At 43.0% G+C, this 18,350-nt stretch overlaps 1 protein-coding gene and 1 long non-coding RNA gene across 5 annotated transcripts; one reads left to right on the top strand and one right to left on the bottom strand.

The window, feature by feature from the left end:
* Nucleotides 1-895: 895 nt before the first annotated feature.
* LOC108300089 lies at nucleotides 896-6,099 on the bottom strand. Its single transcript, XR_001823246.2, has 5 exons — nucleotides 5,981-6,099; nucleotides 3,828-4,049; nucleotides 3,506-3,610; nucleotides 2,412-2,471; nucleotides 896-974 (listed from the first exon to the last, which is right to left on the bottom strand). It is a non-coding gene; the product is annotated as an uncharacterized LOC108300089 (long non-coding RNA).
* An 18-nt stretch (nucleotides 6,100-6,117) lies between these two features.
* On the top strand, nucleotides 6,118-13,002 carry LOC108300083 (HLA class II histocompatibility antigen, DQ beta 1 chain). 4 transcript variants are annotated; one of them, XM_017522733.1, is made up of 6 exons: nucleotides 6,239-6,425; nucleotides 7,848-8,117; nucleotides 10,626-10,907; nucleotides 11,424-11,534; nucleotides 12,323-12,366; nucleotides 12,637-13,002. In XM_017522733.1, the coding sequence occupies exons 1-5, from the start codon at nucleotides 6,317-6,319 to the stop codon at nucleotides 12,334-12,336; spliced, it is 786 nt and encodes a 261-aa protein (XP_017378222.1). In that variant the 5' UTR covers nucleotides 6,239-6,316; the 3' UTR covers nucleotides 12,337-12,366; nucleotides 12,637-13,002. The 4 variants fall into 4 exon arrangements, with proteins under 4 accessions (XP_017378218.1, XP_017378220.1, XP_017378222.1 ...); XM_017522729.2 differs by lacking the exons at nucleotides 12,323-12,366; nucleotides 12,637-13,002 and adding an exon at nucleotides 12,004-12,306 and having other exon boundaries at nucleotides 6,118-6,425; XM_017522731.2 differs by lacking the exons at nucleotides 12,323-12,366; nucleotides 12,637-13,002 and adding an exon at nucleotides 12,004-12,310 and having other exon boundaries at nucleotides 6,230-6,422; nucleotides 7,845-8,117.
* Nucleotides 13,003-18,350: the final 5,348 nt, after the last annotated feature.

Here is an 18,350-nt window from a genome sequence, read left to right on the forward strand (position 1 = left end):
GCAGAAAACAGAACTCAGAAGACCACACATCTACAATCATCCGATCTTCAAAAACGTGATAAAAACAAGCAATGCGGAAAGGATTCCCTATTTAATAAATGGTGCTGGGAGAACTGGCTAGCCATATGTATAAAGTTGAAACTGGATCCCATTTTTTACACCTTATACAAAAATTGACTCAATATGGATTAAAGGCTTAAATATAAAACCCAAAACTATGAAAACCCTAGAAGAAACTTTAGGCAAGACCATTCAAGGAATAGACATGGTCAAAGATTTTGTGACAAAAACATCAAAAGCAATTGCTACAAAAGCAAATACTGACAAATGATGTCTAATTAAACTAAAGAGCTTCTGCACAGCAAAATAAACTATCATCAGAGTGAGCAGACAACCCACGGACTGTGAGAAAAATTTTGCAACCTATCCATCTTACAAAGGTCTTATATCCACAGTCTACAAGGAACTTAAACAAATTTGCAAGAAAAAGAAAACACAAAAAATCTAATTAAAAAGTTTGCAAAAGACATAAAGAGGCATTTCTCAAAAGAAGACATTTATGTAGCAAACAAACATACAAAAAAAGCTTAACATAACTGATCACTGGAGAAATGCAAATCAATATCACAATGAGATACCATCTCATGCCAGTCAGTATGGCGATTACTAAAAGGTCAAGAAACAGCAGATGCTGGAGAGGCTTCAGAGAAAAAGAAACACTTTTACACTGTTAGTGGGAATGTAAATTAGTTCAACCATTGTAGAAGACAGTGTGGCAATTCCTCACAGACCTAGAACCAGAAAGACCATTTGACTAAACAATTCCATTACTGAGTATATTAGTTCATTTTCACGCTGCTGATAAAGATACACCTGAGACTGGGAAGAAAAAGAGGTTTAATTGGACTTACAGTTCCACATGGCTGGGGAGGCCTCATAATCATGGCAGGAGATGAAAGGGACTTCTTAGATGGCTGTGGCAAGAGAAAATGAGGAAGAAGCAAAAGCAGAAACCCCTGTACACCCATCAGATCTTGTGAGGCTTATTCTCTATTACGAGAAGAGCATGGGAAAGACCATCCTCCTACAGTTTCCTCCCCCCTAGGTCCCTCGCACAACATGTGGGAATTCTGGGAGACACAATTCAAGTTGAGATTTGGGTGAGGACACAGCCAAACCATATTATTGGGTATATATCCAAAGAAATATAAATCATTCTATTATAAAGATACATGCCTGTGTATGTTTATTGAAGCACTACTCACAATAGGAAAGGCATGGAATCAACCCAAATGTCCATCAATGATAGACTGGATAAATAAAATATGGTACATATACACCATGAATACTATGCAGCCATAAAAAGGAATGATGAAATCACATCCTTTTCAGGGACACGGATAGAGCTAGAAGCCCTTATCCAGGGCAAAATAATGCAGGAACAGAAAACCAAATACTACATGTTCTGACTCATAAGTGGGAGCTGAACAATGAGAACACTTCGACAGAGAGAGGGGAGCATCACACTCTGGGGCCTGCGTGGGGCAGGGAGAGCATCAGAATAAATAGCTCATCCTGGGCTTAAAACCTAGGTGATGGATTGATAGGTGCAGCAAACCACCATGGCACACGTTTACCTATGTGACAAACCTGCATATCCTGCACACGTACTCCAGAACATAAAATAAAATAAAATAAAATAAAGAAACAAATCAATTCAAAAATGTGATTTTTTAGATTCCTCATGTAAGAAAGATCATGCATTACTTGTCTTTCCATGTCTGGCTTATTTCACTTAGCATAATGTCCTCTAAGTTCATGCATGTTGTCACAAATGACAGTGTGAAAGAGAAACAGAATCTCGGGACCCCGAACTCACTATGCCAAAGGGAAAGTTAATCTTGGGGACGGAGGCACCAATACTGTCTTCCTTCTGTTCCCAAACAGATAACAGTAATTTCACAGCCCCGTGTCATAACCTCGCTTCCTCTACTCCTTCCCTCTTTTCACATGTTTACTTAATTTTATGTAAAATGTAGATTTACTGAGCACAAGACAATTTATAATCAACTTTTTCCTCTATTCTCCTTTCACGGGTGAAGTATAGATTTACTGAGGCTAATCAAAGACTCAAGAATATAACCATTTGTGCCATTGCCTACACTTCCTTCTTTTTTTCTCCTTCCCCTCCTGCTTGCTCTTTCCCCTTTTAATACTGAAGTTCTCAAAACACTCTATGGCAAAAGCCTGGATCACAGATGCTCCTGTGATTTCTGTTTTTCCCAGGTGTCTTCCTCAACCTTGGCAAAATAAACCTTTAATTGATTGAGACTTACTTCAGTCGCTTTTTGGCTTAAAAGAGGGTTTCTTTGTTTTTAAAGCTGGAATAGGATTGAATTGTGTATACATACCTCATTTTCTTTATCTATTCATCTTCTGAATGACACAGGTTGATTCTATTGTGGATAATGCTGCAAGGAACATAGGAGTATAGCTATATATTCAACATACTGATTTTAAATTCTTTGTCTGCATCCTGCAGATGGGACTATTACACCGTATGATAGTTCTATTTTTAACTTTTTGAGGAACTTCCATACTGTTTTCCATAATGGTTGTACTAATTTACACTCCCATCAACAGTGTACAAATGTTTCCTTTTGTCTACATTGTTGTTAACACTTTTCATCTTTTGTCTTTTTGATAATAGCCATTCTGACAGATGTGAGGTGGTATGTTATTGTGGTTTAAATGGAATATCTTAAGCTTTTCTATTTGAAGATTAAAAGCACTCTCCCGAAAATATTACTGCTAATGTTGCTGTTTTGCATGAACCGTGACCTTGAGTTGAGTTCTTGGACACATGAGTTCTTCAGTATGAGGATATGGGTTTAAGTACTCAAGAACTATGTATTTATATTTTATATGGCTGAATGTTAGGGCCTCTCTTTACTGGTAAGAACTTATAGAAGAAGGAGACATTATAAAGATCTCACAAAGAGATATTTAAGATTTTTGTGGGGAATGAAGGAACATGGTGACTACTAATTAGAGGCTGGGGGAAGAGCTGTCTCTGGAAATATTCCAGGCATCACTATGGAACCAGAATTAGAGGCAAACGGAGGTGTGTTGGAAAGAGTGACACGTGTAGGTTAGCTCTGGGTGGTTTAATCACCAGTCGTCTAACTGAGGCAATGTGTGGATGAGGAGGTTGACAGAAACAAGGAACCTGAAGAGACAGAGTACGAAACAAGGCCTCCTTGGACAGCATATCCTCAGCAGGCAGCTTGGGATTTTGTCCCAGTCTTCTGTCTTCAAAGGCTATTTTCGTACAACATGAGGAGCCATGGGACTGGTGAGGTCTGGGCTTCTGTGCCAAGATCACTCACATTCCTCATTTCCCCTCAAGTGTTCCAAATGCCTTGTATCACCTGATTTTCTATCTTCCTGCTAAAGCTTTCCCCATACTCTTACTCTTCACCCTCCAACATTCTCCAGTTCTTACCTGACTTCCACCGTGGAGTTTCCCCGTGGCCACTTGCTTGTAGGAGGCACTGTCTAAACACAGCCTCTGGATGCTACTTATTTGGCTCTTTCTTCAGATTAGTCTCTAGAGTGAGATTTTAAAGAGATAACTTTTTACCAAGAGAAAGGACCTAATTTATACGTGTCATGAAAAATTTTCATATATAACTGATTACCTAGAAGTTGATATAAGAGAAATAAGCAAGTAGCTTCAAAAAGATTTTGAAAAATGGGGATAATTGTTTGATAAATTTTAATTAAAGGAAAACAATATTCTGGGGCAGCATTTGTAGTTATATTACCATTGGCATTAAGGAGGCCACAGAACCTTTCAGAATATAAAGTGATTCTTTATTCCTGAAGCAAATGCAGGGCAGGGTCCTGGATGGTCCTTCTGGTGACAGGGTGGCTCCTATATTCACATTCAACTCCATTGACCAAGCACAGATTCCAAGAGATGCTGAACAGGAAAGATGATTTCTCCCTTGATTTTCACAAAGGAGTCCACAACTTTTTCTTCCATCCTGAAGGAGGAGAGGATGTCCCCTGAAAAGAGTGTCCCTACTGTAACCCTGAACCCCCGCCAATGACAGTGCCTTTTTAGCTCATTTACCAACATGGGATATGCACAGCCTCACAGTAATTGCTCTGCCCCCACAAAGGCCAGGCAGGCGATTCAGGTGAGGCACATGGGATAAGGATGCTTAACCTAGTTTATTTCTTCTCTGATCTTCTTCTGCCTGAATGCCCTGAATAAAGCAGCAGGGATAGGGCCAGGGCAGAAAACTATAGAGAAGGCTGGGTCAGGCAGACACAGCTGGCAGAAGCCCAAAGCAAAACCTTTCCAGTGAATTTTAGCTAACCAGAAAAAGGCTGTAAAGCAACACTTGTTGCTAGCTGAAAAGTCTGTGCGAAGAGGCCTGTGACACTGGGGAATCCCCAGGTCTGACAAAGCCTTTGCCTCAGAATAAACCCATGGGAAGTTTTTTCCTTAGACAGGAAGGAGAAGATGGATTAGAGATCTCTATTCTGAGGGACACTGGGGTGGGGGCTGAGGAAGGACATTGAGGGCACCTTCAGGTCTGTCTGCTTATTATTCCTTGCCCCCAACTCCATTCCAGGTGTGAGTATGGTTCCTCCTTTATGCATCCATCACAGCAGTGGAGACTCTTCTGAGACTGGGGTTACTCTGATCCTGAGTACACCATATAGCACCGCTGCTGGACGCCCAGTGGCAACTTTCCCAGTCTCAGGTGGTCTAAACTATGCACTGAATAATACAGAATGCTGGAGTGACTCAACGCTTTTGTGTACCACTATTGCAAATCTCTTGCTGTTGCCTCTTCCCTTTCTTTTTACCTGGTAAACTTACATTCTGACTTTAGATTGTATTTTCTGCTTTAAAAGCAGAACCTGAAATCTGGGGAAGAGCAAGAGAGAAAGGGAGAGAAGAAGAGAGGTGGAGATATTTATTGTCTTGGTTGGGGTCAGAAGTAATGTTTGCCAGGCATTGTTCTAATTGCTTCATAACCATTAGTACTGCCCCTAGTCACTGGCAAGAGGAGCCTGATAAGTTATAAGTTTACTTATGAAAACACACTGACGTAGATATGTCCATGAGGAACTGTTAAATAAAAAAATATAGAATTAAAGAAACCACATTGATACCTCTGCCATTTGATGTTTAGGGCTGGCACGGTACAATCTCTGACGCTAAACATTTTCTCCATCATTAATACTATTCAGGACCAGGAAATGCTTCTCCACAGCTTTTGCTCTCTTTCCTCAAAACTAAGCATAACTGTGTCTTCTGAATACTCTAAAGGCTTGCGTATTGTGTCTTTGCTGATATCAAATGCACCTATTTCATGGTTCAGGGAGGATTTAAACAGCAGAAGAACTTAAAAAAGAAATGTCAACTTAATTAACTTTTCAAATACTTTCAGTCGAAGAGCATAAATACAATATATTCTTGCATGATGAAGAATCATTTAACAGCATGGGTGGTGTCAATTTTTTTTTTGCTCGTTTTTTTTGTTGTTGTTGTTCCATATATTAACCGGATAGTTACACATAACAGTTGAGGAGCCTTTAGTAATATTAAACAAGTCATATTAATCTTAAACTTGTATATGTGAAGATCTAGATGTAAAATGCATGAAACATGATCCACATTTTACAAAGAGAAGCCTGGGGCAAAAATAAACTCAGTAATTTGTCGACTCTCTTAAAGCGCATTAGTGGTGGAACTGCAACTCACTATTATTTCCTTCTAAGAACTTTGCTCTTCTCATCAAAACTTAAGACTCCTCAGGGTGTCTGAGACAACAGCAGTAAAAATTTCTATGACAGCAATTTTATCTCCCCTGAAATATGATCCCCACTTAATTTGCCCTATTAAAAATCCCAAGTATAAAAACAACCGGTTTTTAATCAATATTACAAAGACATTTACCGTCGAATCGCATTTTTCTTTTGCTTCTTAAAATCCCTTAGGCATTCAATCTTCAGCTCTTCTATAATTGACAAGGAATTTTCACCTCAAATGTTCATCCAGTGCAATTTGAAGAAATCACACAGTGCTAGGCACTGGATTGAGGACCTTCACACAAAAATGTCTGCCCAGATACAGATGAGGTCCTTCAGCTCCAGTGCTGATTGGCTCCTTTTCAAGGGACCATCCAATCCTACCACGCATGGAAACATCCAGAGCTTTTTATTCTTCCTGGCAGGTACATCAGATCCGTCAGTAGTCAGTTCCGAGCTCACTACTTTTCCCTTCATCTCAATTATGTCTTGGAAGAAGGCTTTGTTGATCCCCGGAGGACTTCGGGCAGCGGCTGTGACCTTGATGTTGGCGATGCTGAGCACCCCAGTGGCTAAGGGCAGAGACTCTCCCCGTAAGTGCAGGGCAGCTGCTCTGGAGAGCCGCCACTCTGGGAACAGGCTCTCCTTGGGCTGGGGAATGGGGGTGGTGACCTCTATGGTCTCGGACACAATCTTTTATCAACATTTTCTCTCTTTTGGGAAACAGAGCTATGTTTCGTTACCATTTATCTTTTAGTGATGAGGTGAGGACAATGCAATCCCCATCCTACAGGCTTAACCCTGGGAAAGAAAAGAGGAGACAAAGTGTACATTTATTACCAGTGATAGGACAAAGTGAGCATGGGGTTGTTTTTGAAGATATGAATTTCTCCGAAGACACAGCAGGATTTGTCATTTCAGCGTGCCCCGTGACTTTGTCTGGACTAAATATTATGAGATCCTGCGTTAGGAAATGTAAGGCAGCAATGGTGTCTGTAGTCTCGGTATTGGAGGAAAAGTGGTCTGTGTTCCTGAGTGGAGCGTTTGTGGAGGCGAAATCTTGGTACTGAGGGAAGCTGACTGGCTGACCACAAGCAGGGAGTCTTCAGGTTTCACTGATTTATGGCAAATGGTGACTTGAATGGGATTCAGAGACCTGAGTTGATGGTGGACTGAATTTAGTAGAAAAGAGGATGTGAAGAAGGGAAGTAATGAATAATGTGAAACCACTCATTTCAGACGCAGGACAATACTTTATATAAATTCTCTCTCTCACTCCTTCTAACATCCTGTGTGTAGATATCATGATTTTCTTTTATATAATTATACTTGTGTTATGGATATTCTGTTACATAACCTGCCCAAGCTGGTGACTGCCACAGTTTAACTGGAATCTCGTTTATCAAATTCAAAAGCTTATGCTCTTTCCATGAATAAATGTTTCTTTCTAGGACTCAGAGGTGTAGGTCCTTCTAACACAGAAGTCGGTGAACCTCACACGGCACTTGGGAGGGTAAATCCAGGCATAGGAAGGAAGTTATTTTATGCAGGGACCAAAAGAATACCGTATCAGAACGAAGACCAGGCTTAATTCCTGGACCTGTCTCGTCATTTTTTTTTTAATTCTCAGGCTTATGTGGATAATTTTATCTCTAAGCTTCCCAGGAGCTCCGTGGAAAATGGGATTTCATGCGAGAACGCCCTGATCCCTCTAAGTGCAGAGGTCCATGTAAAATCAGCCCGACTGCCTCTTTGCTCAGTTCACAGCTCAGGCAGGGACAGGCTTTCCTCCCTTTCCTGCCTGTAGGAAGGTGGACTCCGGAAGACCCCGGAGAGGGCGGGCGGGGCTGGACAGAGCCGCAGAGTGGGAGGATCCCAGGTCTGGAGCGCGAGGCCTTGGTCGGCGGGAACTGGAGGTCGCGCGGGCGGTTCCGGAGCTCCGGGCCGGGTCAGGGCGGCGGCTGCGGGGGGCGGCGGGGCTGGGGCCTGACTGACCCGCAGGTGATTCCCCGCAGAGGATTTCGTGTACCAGTTTAAGGGTCTCTGCTACTTCACCAACGGGACGGAGCGCGTGCGTCTTGTGACCAAACACGTCTATAACCGAGAGGAGTACGTGCGCTTCGACAGCGACGTGGGGGAGTATCGGGCGGTGACGCCGCTGGGGCCGCCTGACGCGGAGTACTGGAACAGCCAGAAGGACGTCCTGGAGAGGACCCGGGCGGAGCTGGACACGGTGTGCAAACACAACTACCAGCTGGAGCTCCTCACGACCTTGCAGCGGCGAGGTGAGCGTCGTCGCCCCTCCAGGAGGCCCACCCCTGCCCGGGGCCCGGAGTCTCTGTGCTGCGAGGGGCGAACCTGAGCCCTGTTCGTTCCATCCCAGGGGACCGGAGGCGGCGGCGGGCCGGTGGGGGCAGGTGCCTCGGAGAGGCGGGGACCTAGGGCAGAGCGGAGGGACGGGCAGAGCTGGCCAGGCTGCCTGGTGTCGCCCCAGCCTCTGGTCCGTCGGCCTCGTCCTCTGTTGTGCACGTTTTCACCTCGTGCCTTATGCGTTTTCCTCCTCGTGCCTTACCTTTGCTAAGCAGTTCTCTCTGCCCCGAACGCGGTGGCTCTCTCCCCTGCCCACCCGCCCCTCTAGCACCGCCTCACCCAGCGAGGCCCACTTGCACGGCTCTCCCCGCAGGAAGCTTCAGGCTTGGCCTGGTGGAGATAGGGCTGCCCCACAACGGCGTACAGGGCCTCCAGCAGTTACAGTTGTGAAATAAGATATTTTGACTTTTGGCTTCAAATCATTATTCATCGTAATTCTGTTTTCTTAAATGGCTGTCACTAATGATGGAGCTCTTTGAGGCGAGAGACTGTTTTAATTATTGCGTGCCTGGTACCTGACACATTGACTGGTGTGTGGTATGAGCGCAATGATCTTCTATTAAATTAATGAATAAATGTACTCAGCTGCCCGTCCACTTAGGTTCAAGAAAAAAACGGAGGTAAACAGAGTTTAAAGCTGGACTTTATTAATTATTTTCTGTAATTTTGCATAATGCTTTAAGGTAAACTCATTGATTTGGATATTAATAGTTGGTGAATACAAAGTGAGGAAAAAAGTGTTTGCTAAAAATAAAAACAACGCTTGAATGATGTTGTAGGCAGAGTTTTAATTTCCTAGAAAAGCTGAACAAACGGCACAATGCAAAGAGCAGAAGTTTGGGAATAAATAAATTGATGGCATTAAATAACTGAATAAAAATAGTTTCAGGTTGCTTTTGGCCTAGGTTCTCCCCTCCCTGCATCACTCTCCACTTCAGGAATAAACATTCTGAAAGTCAATTTTACTCATGCAGTCAGCACTTATTTCTAGATAGTTGCCTTATCAAATACCATCTATGTTATGCCATTTAATCTCACAGTTACCTGTGCATTAGAGATTAGCATCACCACTTTATGTATCCTAATATTGGTACATAATAAACACCTTAAATAACCAGCAAAAATTACTCATCAAGACCTTAAGCCTCCCAAAGTACACAACAGTCTTTACATTCTTCACTACACATCTACAGAGTCTAAGAGATGTAAAGCCTTGTTAAATCCAGTTTTGACCAGAAGCAGCAATGAGTCTATCCTGTTTATTCTCCATGTCAATGGGACAAAATGATACTTTCAAGGCATTGAAAATTTACTGATTAATCAATCTCTAGTCTGACCCCAGTGTTATCTATGCAAGTTCACAACACTTTTAGTTTGCTTTGTACTCCCTTGCCTTCTTTTGACTCGCATCCTAATCCCAGCAGCACTTATATTTTTGCTATTTCAGCTCTATTTCCCTATAGTTTATTTTATCATCTTTTCTCATAAATTTGCCCTCCAGTTTTATTCCCAATCTGTTTAAGATGAACAAATCTTATAAGGCCACATAGCTGACTGTGATTTCAGTCAGACTCCAGGAGGAGAACTTAAAGAAAAGTTCAAGTCCAAGCAGAAACCACATTCCTTCTGGATGATGGCTCATGAGTGCCATTAATTGGGTTGCCACTTGCTGACCTCAGCAAATCCCAGTTATATTTATGTGTTCACATTACAGGCTTATTAACCCAGGCTGATGTCTGCACGGATCTCAGAATATTTTCTGTGGAGAACATACATGATAATGTCTGATTTCAGAATAAGAAAGTAATTCTCAAAAGCAAGGGAATGGAGTAGGGTAGGCAGCTGGTAATTAAACTCACTTGCGTGTTAAAAAGAAATTGAGGAAAAAAAGAAAATGAGAGAACATATTACTAAATAAAGAAAGCATACATTAAATGTTTACTATAGTTTCACACTAAGAGAACAAAGGAAATGCAGTGAAGCGGTCTGAAAGGTAAAGGATGAGATGTGTAAAAGAGGTGGGGAAAGGTGTGCCTTTTTTTTTTGGCTATAAGCAGCACTCTGAGAAGATAAAGAAATCCAATAATGGGCAAACATGATGTTTGATCAGTGTTATTTGCATTCAAGTCCTGCCTACTTTTTTTTTCCCCAAATGTTACAAACTTTTGAAATAACATTATTGTGTTTTTTGGTATCTGTTACTATGTTGCACATTCTATAAAGGCAGGGACCATGATATGCTGTTTATCTTTGGATTCTCAGTGATTGTCAAGTTTATATTTTTTGAATGAACCTTAATCCAAGACTTGGATTCCAAGTATCTTTCCATTCTGGTTCCAAGGAGGTACCCTTGCTCGTGGTAGACGTGCTGTGTGGTCTCACGTCTCACTCCTGTGTCTTTCCCTGTCTGTTACTGCCCTCAGAGAAGCCTACAGTGACCATCTCCCCATCCAGGACAGAGGCCCTCAACCACCACAACCTGCTGGTCTGCTCCGTGACAGATTTCTATCCAGGCCAGATCAAAGTCCGGTGGTTTCGGAATGACCAGGAGGAGACAGCTGGCATTGTGTCCACTCCTCTTATTAGGAACGGTGACTGGACCTTCCAGATCCTGGTGATGCTGGAAATGACTCCCCAGCATGGAGATGTCTACATCTGCCACGTGGAGCACCCCAGCCTCCAGAGCCCCATCACCGTGGAGTGGCGTAAGGGGATATTGAGTTTCTGTTGCTATGGGCCCCACGAGACAAAGTGCAGAGCTCCTTCTGACCCCTCCCTTCTCATCTCTTATCCCTGATGTCACTACTGAGCTGGGAATCACAGGAGACTAGAGCCCCTCTTCTGATGGCAAGTGCATCAGAAGAATCCTGATCTCACCACCCTTCCAGATGCTAGGGACATTACTGTACATACTGTTGTTGCTCTGGATCCCAGTCCTGATAGCTCTGAGGGACTGATTATTAGGGTTGGTGACTGCGATCTTAGGGTCTAAGGTTGTAGATGAGTTCCTGAGTAGCGGAGATCTGCTTCCCTGCTCTCTCACCTACTCACCGTATCCAAGGACCTATTGGCGGCTGGTCTTTCCCTCCCTTAGAGGTGGCCTGAATGGAAAACTAGGTTCCTTTGATGCCTTCACATCCTGCATCTCAGACTGGACCTCAGCTCCTCATCAGGGATGTTCTGGGATGTGGGAACAAACACTGACAGTCTCTGCTTCTTAGGGGCTCAGTCTGAATCTGCCCAGAGCAAGATGCTGAGTGGTGTTGGAGGCTTTGTGCTGGGGCTGATCTTCCTCGGGCTGGGCCTTGTCATCCATCACAGGAGTCAAAAAGGTGAGGAACCCCAGGGGACAAGGGGAAGATGGGCTGTGACCCAGACCCTCTGTTCAGAGAGGACCTGTCTCTAGACTTAGCTCTTTCCTCCTGACCCTGAGAAGAAGGCTGGGCTGGAGTTGGGAGGAGACAGGACAAGATTGGAGGAGGCACTGGAATCTGATTTTACTGGGTGAATGGTAGTGCTGCCAGAGCTGACTGAGCTTATTCCAAGACATCCATACTGTTCATCATGCTCTCACAGGTGCCTTATAAAAGCTTCCTCCATTAAGAGGGTCAGAGCTTTGGCCTTCTTGCCTTCTAGTGACAATTTCCTTTGTTTTAGGGATTTTAAATTAGGTGCTTAAGGCCTTGAAGAACACAGGTGGGAAGAGAATATAACTCTAAGTCATGTGTGTCATTTTCCTTTGGGATGAGAAAGTGGCTGTTTGTGTAATGAGACCTTTCGCTGCATAACTTCCTTTTGTAGGACCTCAGGGGCCTCCCCCAGCAGGTAATATTTCAGCCATGATCCAGTGTGGGGAGGGCACAGGTATAAGAGGGAAGAGCATGAGCTGAGTGCACCTGACCACAGTGGTCTCTGTTTGTGGCCTATTTGCTGCTATGAGGATTAAGACTTAGGGGAGAAATTTGCCAGTTTCTAGGAGTCTCCAGAGGTTGTTCCCCAGAACCAAGCCTTAGCTTTGGTGACATCCTCCTGTGAAATGTGGGGACAGAACCACAGCTTAAATGTTATACACCACGATGATGCCCACTTTGTGCCACATTTTTGTGACTACTCCCTGTAGGCATTTTCCAGTGACTGAAAGAGGCCACTACTGACAGGGATGAGGTATTATCCAATTTCCTAAAAAGAACGAACCCTTCATATTCCCGGGAAGAAAAACAGCTGTTCCCCACCTCCCACACATCTGCATCAAGCTGAAGTTCCGTGTCCTCATGAGCTGATTTCACCTTTGCTCAGATCTTGGGGGAGGTGATGATGCTACACCCTGGACCTCAGCTTTCTCTGTCTGAAGCTGCAGGGGACCCCTGTGGGTGGGGGAGATGGCAGGCCCACCAGGGTACCCCGTGCTGATTATGCCTTGTCTCTCTTCTCCAGGGCTCTTGCACTGACTCCTGAGATGATTTTACCAGGGATGGGCTATCACTCTTCTGTAATGCCTGCTTGTCCTGCCTAGAATTCCCAGCTTCCTGTGTCAGCCTGTCCCCCTGAGATGAGAGTCCTACAGTGGCTCTCACGCAGCCACCAGGTCATCTTTCATCCCCACCCCAAGGTGCTGGCTGTGACTCTGCTTCCTGCACTGACCCAGAGCCTCTGCCTGTGCAGGGCCAGCTGCAGCTACTCAGGCCCCAAGGAGTTTCTGTTTCTATTCTCTCCTCAGACTGCTCAAGAGAACCACATGAAAACCATTACCTGACTTTAGAGCTTTTTAACATAATTAAACATGATCCTGAGTTGTCTGTATTCTGAACCTCCTTAATTGAGCAGGCAGGAAATCACTGCCGAATGAAGAAACATACCTTGAGGTGACCCAGCCAATCTATGGCCAGAAGGAGGGTTGTACCTTGAAAAGGCACTGAAAGCATTTTGGGGTGCGAAGTAAGGGTGGGCAGAGGAGGTAGAAAGTCAATTCAATTGTCACGTCGTCATGGTTCTTTCATATGGATGCTCAGTGCAGTCTCCTTAAAATATCTCACCTGTCTTCTGGTTTCGTGAGTGCTGTGTAAGTAAGCATGGTGGAATTGTTTGGGGACAGATATAGTGACCCTTGATCACTGGTATTTCAAATATTCTGGCAAGTCACATCAATCAAGAATAATTTTTATTTTTAAGAAGGCATAACCAGCAATAAAAGTGCTATTTTTGATTCTAAATGATAGAAACCCAAATATATTTTGTTCATGGTACAAAGGAAGCCTAGAGTCAAGTTGATTTCAGAAGTGACTAGTTCCAGATCATCAATGAGATCGTCACCTCTCTCTCTTATGTCTCTATCTGGGCATCTGTCTCTTTCTCTGTGTCTCTTTGTCCCTGTATAGTTCTTCCGTGTCTCTCTGCATCTTTGTCTCTGTTCCCTGATTGTGTTCTTCACTACATTGTTGCCTATTTTTCTAATCCATTGTCACTATTTATCTGCAGTTTTTTCTATCTCTGTGGTTTTTTTTTTTTGCTTCTATTTTTCTGCATTTCTCTTCCTTATCACTTCACGTCTTATCTCATCTCTCTCACTTTTTCTCTGTGTCTGTGTGTCTTTCTGTCTTTGTTATTTGTGTTTCTAGAATGCCTGCCAGAGTTTTAGCAACTTTAGGAAAGATTCTGATTGGCCAAGCCTGGGTAACATGCACACCTCTCAAATACACTGTTCTGTGCATGAGATGCTGACAGCCAGCACTGTGCCCATCCCTCTTATTAGGAAGAAGGACTGGATTTTCCAGATCCTTGTGGTGCTGGAAATGACTTCGAGTGTGCAGATGTCTACACTAGGTACGTGGAGCACCTCAGCCTCCAGAGCCTCCCCACAGTGGAGGGGTATAAGGGAGGTTTGTTTCTTGTGGAGCCCACAGGACAGATGGCAGAACTCCCTCTGGTTCTAGGGTCCCTCACTAAGGTACCTGTTCACAGCCATCCCATTCCTTGTCTGAGCTCCCTTTGTCATTGACATAGTAACCTGTTGATTCCTGATGACACATTCTTCCTGGTTTTGAGGGAGGTCACTACACACTGTGGCCCCTTTGATGTGGGCCCAGCCCTGAAGCTGGTCTAGATGTCAGTCTCTGAGTTTCATCATGAAGACAGAGTTTAAGAGCTTCTGCAAGCTTTTGGAGGGCCATGATCCTGAAAGTAGACATCCCATCTTCCTTCTTCCTTCACCCACACACTGGGCCTGAGGAGTCTTTGGCAGGCTCTTCCTTCTTATGGACGAGGTCAGAATGGAGAACTCGGTCTCCTTAGGACCTTCATCTCTTGTACTCCAGGCTGTCATGTAGGTCCTCAGACAGAGACACTGGCACACAAAGAGGCACCAAAACTTTAGATTCTGCTCCCCAGGGTTAGAGTCTGAATTGTTTTCAAGCAAAATGCTGAATGGAGACAAAAGTTTTGTACAATTTTGTCCTCTTCCTCAGGGTGGACATTGTCGTTCACCATAGGGATCAAACAGGAGTAATGCTTTTGGGGAAACGGTGAAGGCATGTGATGGGTTGTCCAGGGTGTCCTCAGTCTCTGTGTATAGCTCCTTGCACTTGACCCTGCAAAGGGAAGAGGCAGGCAGAGCTGGGGATTGAACCAGACGCAAAGTTTAGAAAGACACTGAGATCTGATTTTTCTAGTTGAAGCATAAGCTCTATAATCAGGGTGGGTGGTAGATTATATTCTAGGATATTCTTACACTTCAACATTGTCACACTGAGCACATGCTGGAATATTTTTTATTAATGAGAGGGTCAAAATTTTCTTCTCTTTCTTCCATTGACAGTTTCATAGAAACAACTATTTTTTTGCACCCAGATTTTATTGGCTAGTATAATCTTTAATGGATAATTTAGTCAAAATGACAAGTACATTCTATATAAATAAGTTTGGTAACACAAAGAACTGAGTCTTAGCATATAACTTGGAGGAAGGTATGTGGGTGTTCTAGAGAACAACCTACCACTCTTGAGCATTTGTCCTTACCTTAGTTAAGAACAGTTTATCTTTTGGAGACAGTAATGCTTGCCAACATTCCAAAGCTCCTGTACATTTCCCAGTGTTTTCTGCAGTTAGGTTAGAGTCAGTTGACTACCAGAAGCCAATGGAACTTGCAAGTAGATGCATGATGGCATATGAGATGCTGGAAATTCCATAATCTGAGTCATTTGAATAACTGTGGAATTAAGTCTCCTTATTGAGTTAAGCCACTGAGACCTATTTTTTTACTGTGGGTTAAGATCTTATTGCAACATAACCTTGCCCTTCCTGATTATCATGAAATGTTTAACTTAGGGAAGAGAGTTCTTAAGTTAATAGGGTGAATCAATTGAGTTAATGGAAGTTAAGGGATGATTTTCCTAAAGGAGGGGAGCACTACACACTGGGGTCAGTTGGGGGGAAATAGGGGAGGGACAGTGGGCGGTGGGGAGCTGGGGAGAGATAGCAAGGGGAGAAATGCAAGATGTAGGTGATGGGGAGGAAGGCAGCAAATCACACTGCCACGTGTGTACCTATGCAACAATTTTGCATGTTCTTCACATGTACCACAAAACCTAATATGCAATAAAATAAATAAATGGGAAAAAAAAACAAATGTAAAAAAATAAAAAGCAGAAAACTTTATTTGAATAAAAGTTAAGAATGTTACACTTCAAAAGAATTTTAAATTCATCAATTATTTTTAATTGACAAACACACAGTTATTTGTACTTTGTGACTTTTTGATACATGTGATTAAAGCCAGCTAATTAACATATCTATCCCTTTACTTTTTTTGTGGTACGAATATTTAAAATCTCTCCTAGCAATTTTCAAATATACAATACAGTTGGCCCTCTGTATCTGTGGGTTCCACATCCTCTGGTTCATTTAACTGTGGATTGAAAATATTTAGAAAAAAGTGAAAAATAACAATATAACAATAAAAATTCCAATTCAAAAATAGTACAGTATAACTATTTACATAGCATTTGCATTGCATTGGGTATTAGAAGTAATCTAGAGATGATCTAAAGTATATGGGAAGATAGGCTTAGGTTATATGAAAAAACTAAGCCATTTTTAATAAGGGACTTGAGCATTCTCAGATTTTGATATACAGGGACATTCCTGGAACCAATCCATCATGGATGCTGAGGGACGACTGCACTTTATTATTAACCATAGTCACCATGCTGTACAATTGTCCAGTACTTATTCCTTCTGTCTAACTGAAAGTTTGCACTTTTTTTTGAGACAGGGTCCATTTCTGGCTGGATTGCAATGGTGTGATCACAGCTTACTGCAACCTTGACTTCCCAGGATCAATCCATCCTCCTACCTCAGTCCCTAGAGTAGCTGGGACTACTGGCATGTGCCACCATGCCTGGCTAATTTTTGTATTTTTTGTAAAAGACACTGTTTCACCATGCTGCCCAGCTGGTCTTGAACTCCTGGGCTCAACGAATCCACCTGCCTCAGCCTCCCAAAGTAGTGGGATTATAGACATGAGTCACCACACCCCGCCCTTCTTTGTACCTTTTGACTAATATCTTCCCATTCCTCCTTGGCCCCCTCCTTACTACCCCCACTCCCCCACCTGCCAAGATTTTGACTTTTTTAGATTCCACATGTAAGTGAGGTCATGTGGCATTTGTCTTTCTGTGCCTGGCTTATTTCACTTAATATAATGTCCCCCAGGTTCATCCATGTTGTAAATAATGTAAGACTTCCTTCTTTTATAAGGCTGAATCGTATTCCAGTGTGCATATAGATCACAGTTTCTTTATTCACTCATCTGCTGATGGACACTTAGGTTGATTCCATCTCTTGGCCATTGTGAGTAGTGCTGCAGTGATCATGAGAGTACAGATATCTCTTTGATACATGGATTTCATGTTTGCAGCTGTACCCAGGAGTGGAATTGCTGGGTCATGTGGTAGTTCCATTTTTAATTTTTAAATAGATGATAAATTTAAAAAAACACTTATTTAGGCTGAGCGCAGTGGCTCACGCCTGTAATCCCAGCACTTTCGGAGGCTGAGGTGGGCAAATCACGAGGTCAGGAGTTCAAGACCAGCCTGGCCAACATAGTGAAACCCTGTCTCTACTATAAATACAAAAATTAGCCGGGTGTGGTGGCATGTGCCCGTAGTCCCAGCTACCTGGGAGGCTTGAACCCGGGAGGCAGAGGTTGCAGTGAGCCGAGACCATGCCACTGAACTCTAGCCTGGGTGACAGAGTGAGACTCTATCTGAAAAACAAAACAAAACAGAACAAAACCCACACATTTATTTGTTTGTTTTCTTCCATGTAAATATATATGTATTCCTAGGAACTAGAACACCGTTTCTGTTGTGAATGCTGTTCTGTTCTGCCTAAACTCCTCCCTTTGGGACTGAAGGATTTATTCTTTCATTGCTGGGAGTGTTGCTGGCAGACAGCCCTTGGCTGTCAGTCATCCCCCAGAATTGCCTTAGGTGATGAAAGCTGCCTCATCGGATTTTACTCCACTTGCCAGAAAGAGCCCACCTATAATGACAGGCCAGTGTGGGAGTACAAAGGTCCTAAACACTTTCCTTAATTTAGGCCAACTCTGAAGGGCTCTTACAGCTTCAGAACTCCCTGGGGGTTAGGCTGAAGACTTTTTGTGACTGAATGATAGTCCCATTTCTAAAACCCTGCTTTAATCATGAGCCATCGTACATAATTCTTTCAGTTACAAATGTAATTTAAGTATAGTGATCTTTGTGACTTCTTTCTTAACTATGGGCAATGTCTCTTTTCTCCTTCTTGGAAGATGACGTTATTGGCATTGTTACCTTTCCTTTCCCCTCCCTTTATGCTTCCACTTGCCAAAATGAGGTACATGCACCCTTTCTTCAATATTGTCAAAGCTGACAATTTTGTATTCTGCTGTAACAATAAGTGTCCTTGGGCCTTGCTTGTTGCTTAATTCTAAAAGTTGAAAAAATTGTTTACCGTTTTCTAATATCAGTTGTGTATCAGATGTTCTCTGCTTACCAAGGAACTACTGTAGTAGGATCTCTTTTCAGTGAGGTACTGAGTTAAATTCAGTTTCCTGGATTCCTTACCTTCCCATTTCCTGATTAACAATTTCACTATACTAAATAATGTCCTTA

This window comes from Cebus imitator, unplaced genomic scaffold (assembly GCF_001604975.1).
Source record: "Cebus imitator isolate Cc_AM_T3 unplaced genomic scaffold, Cebus_imitator-1.0 Scaffold24, whole genome shotgun sequence".
Classification (NCBI taxonomy): domain Eukaryota; kingdom Metazoa; phylum Chordata; class Mammalia; order Primates; family Cebidae; genus Cebus; species Cebus imitator.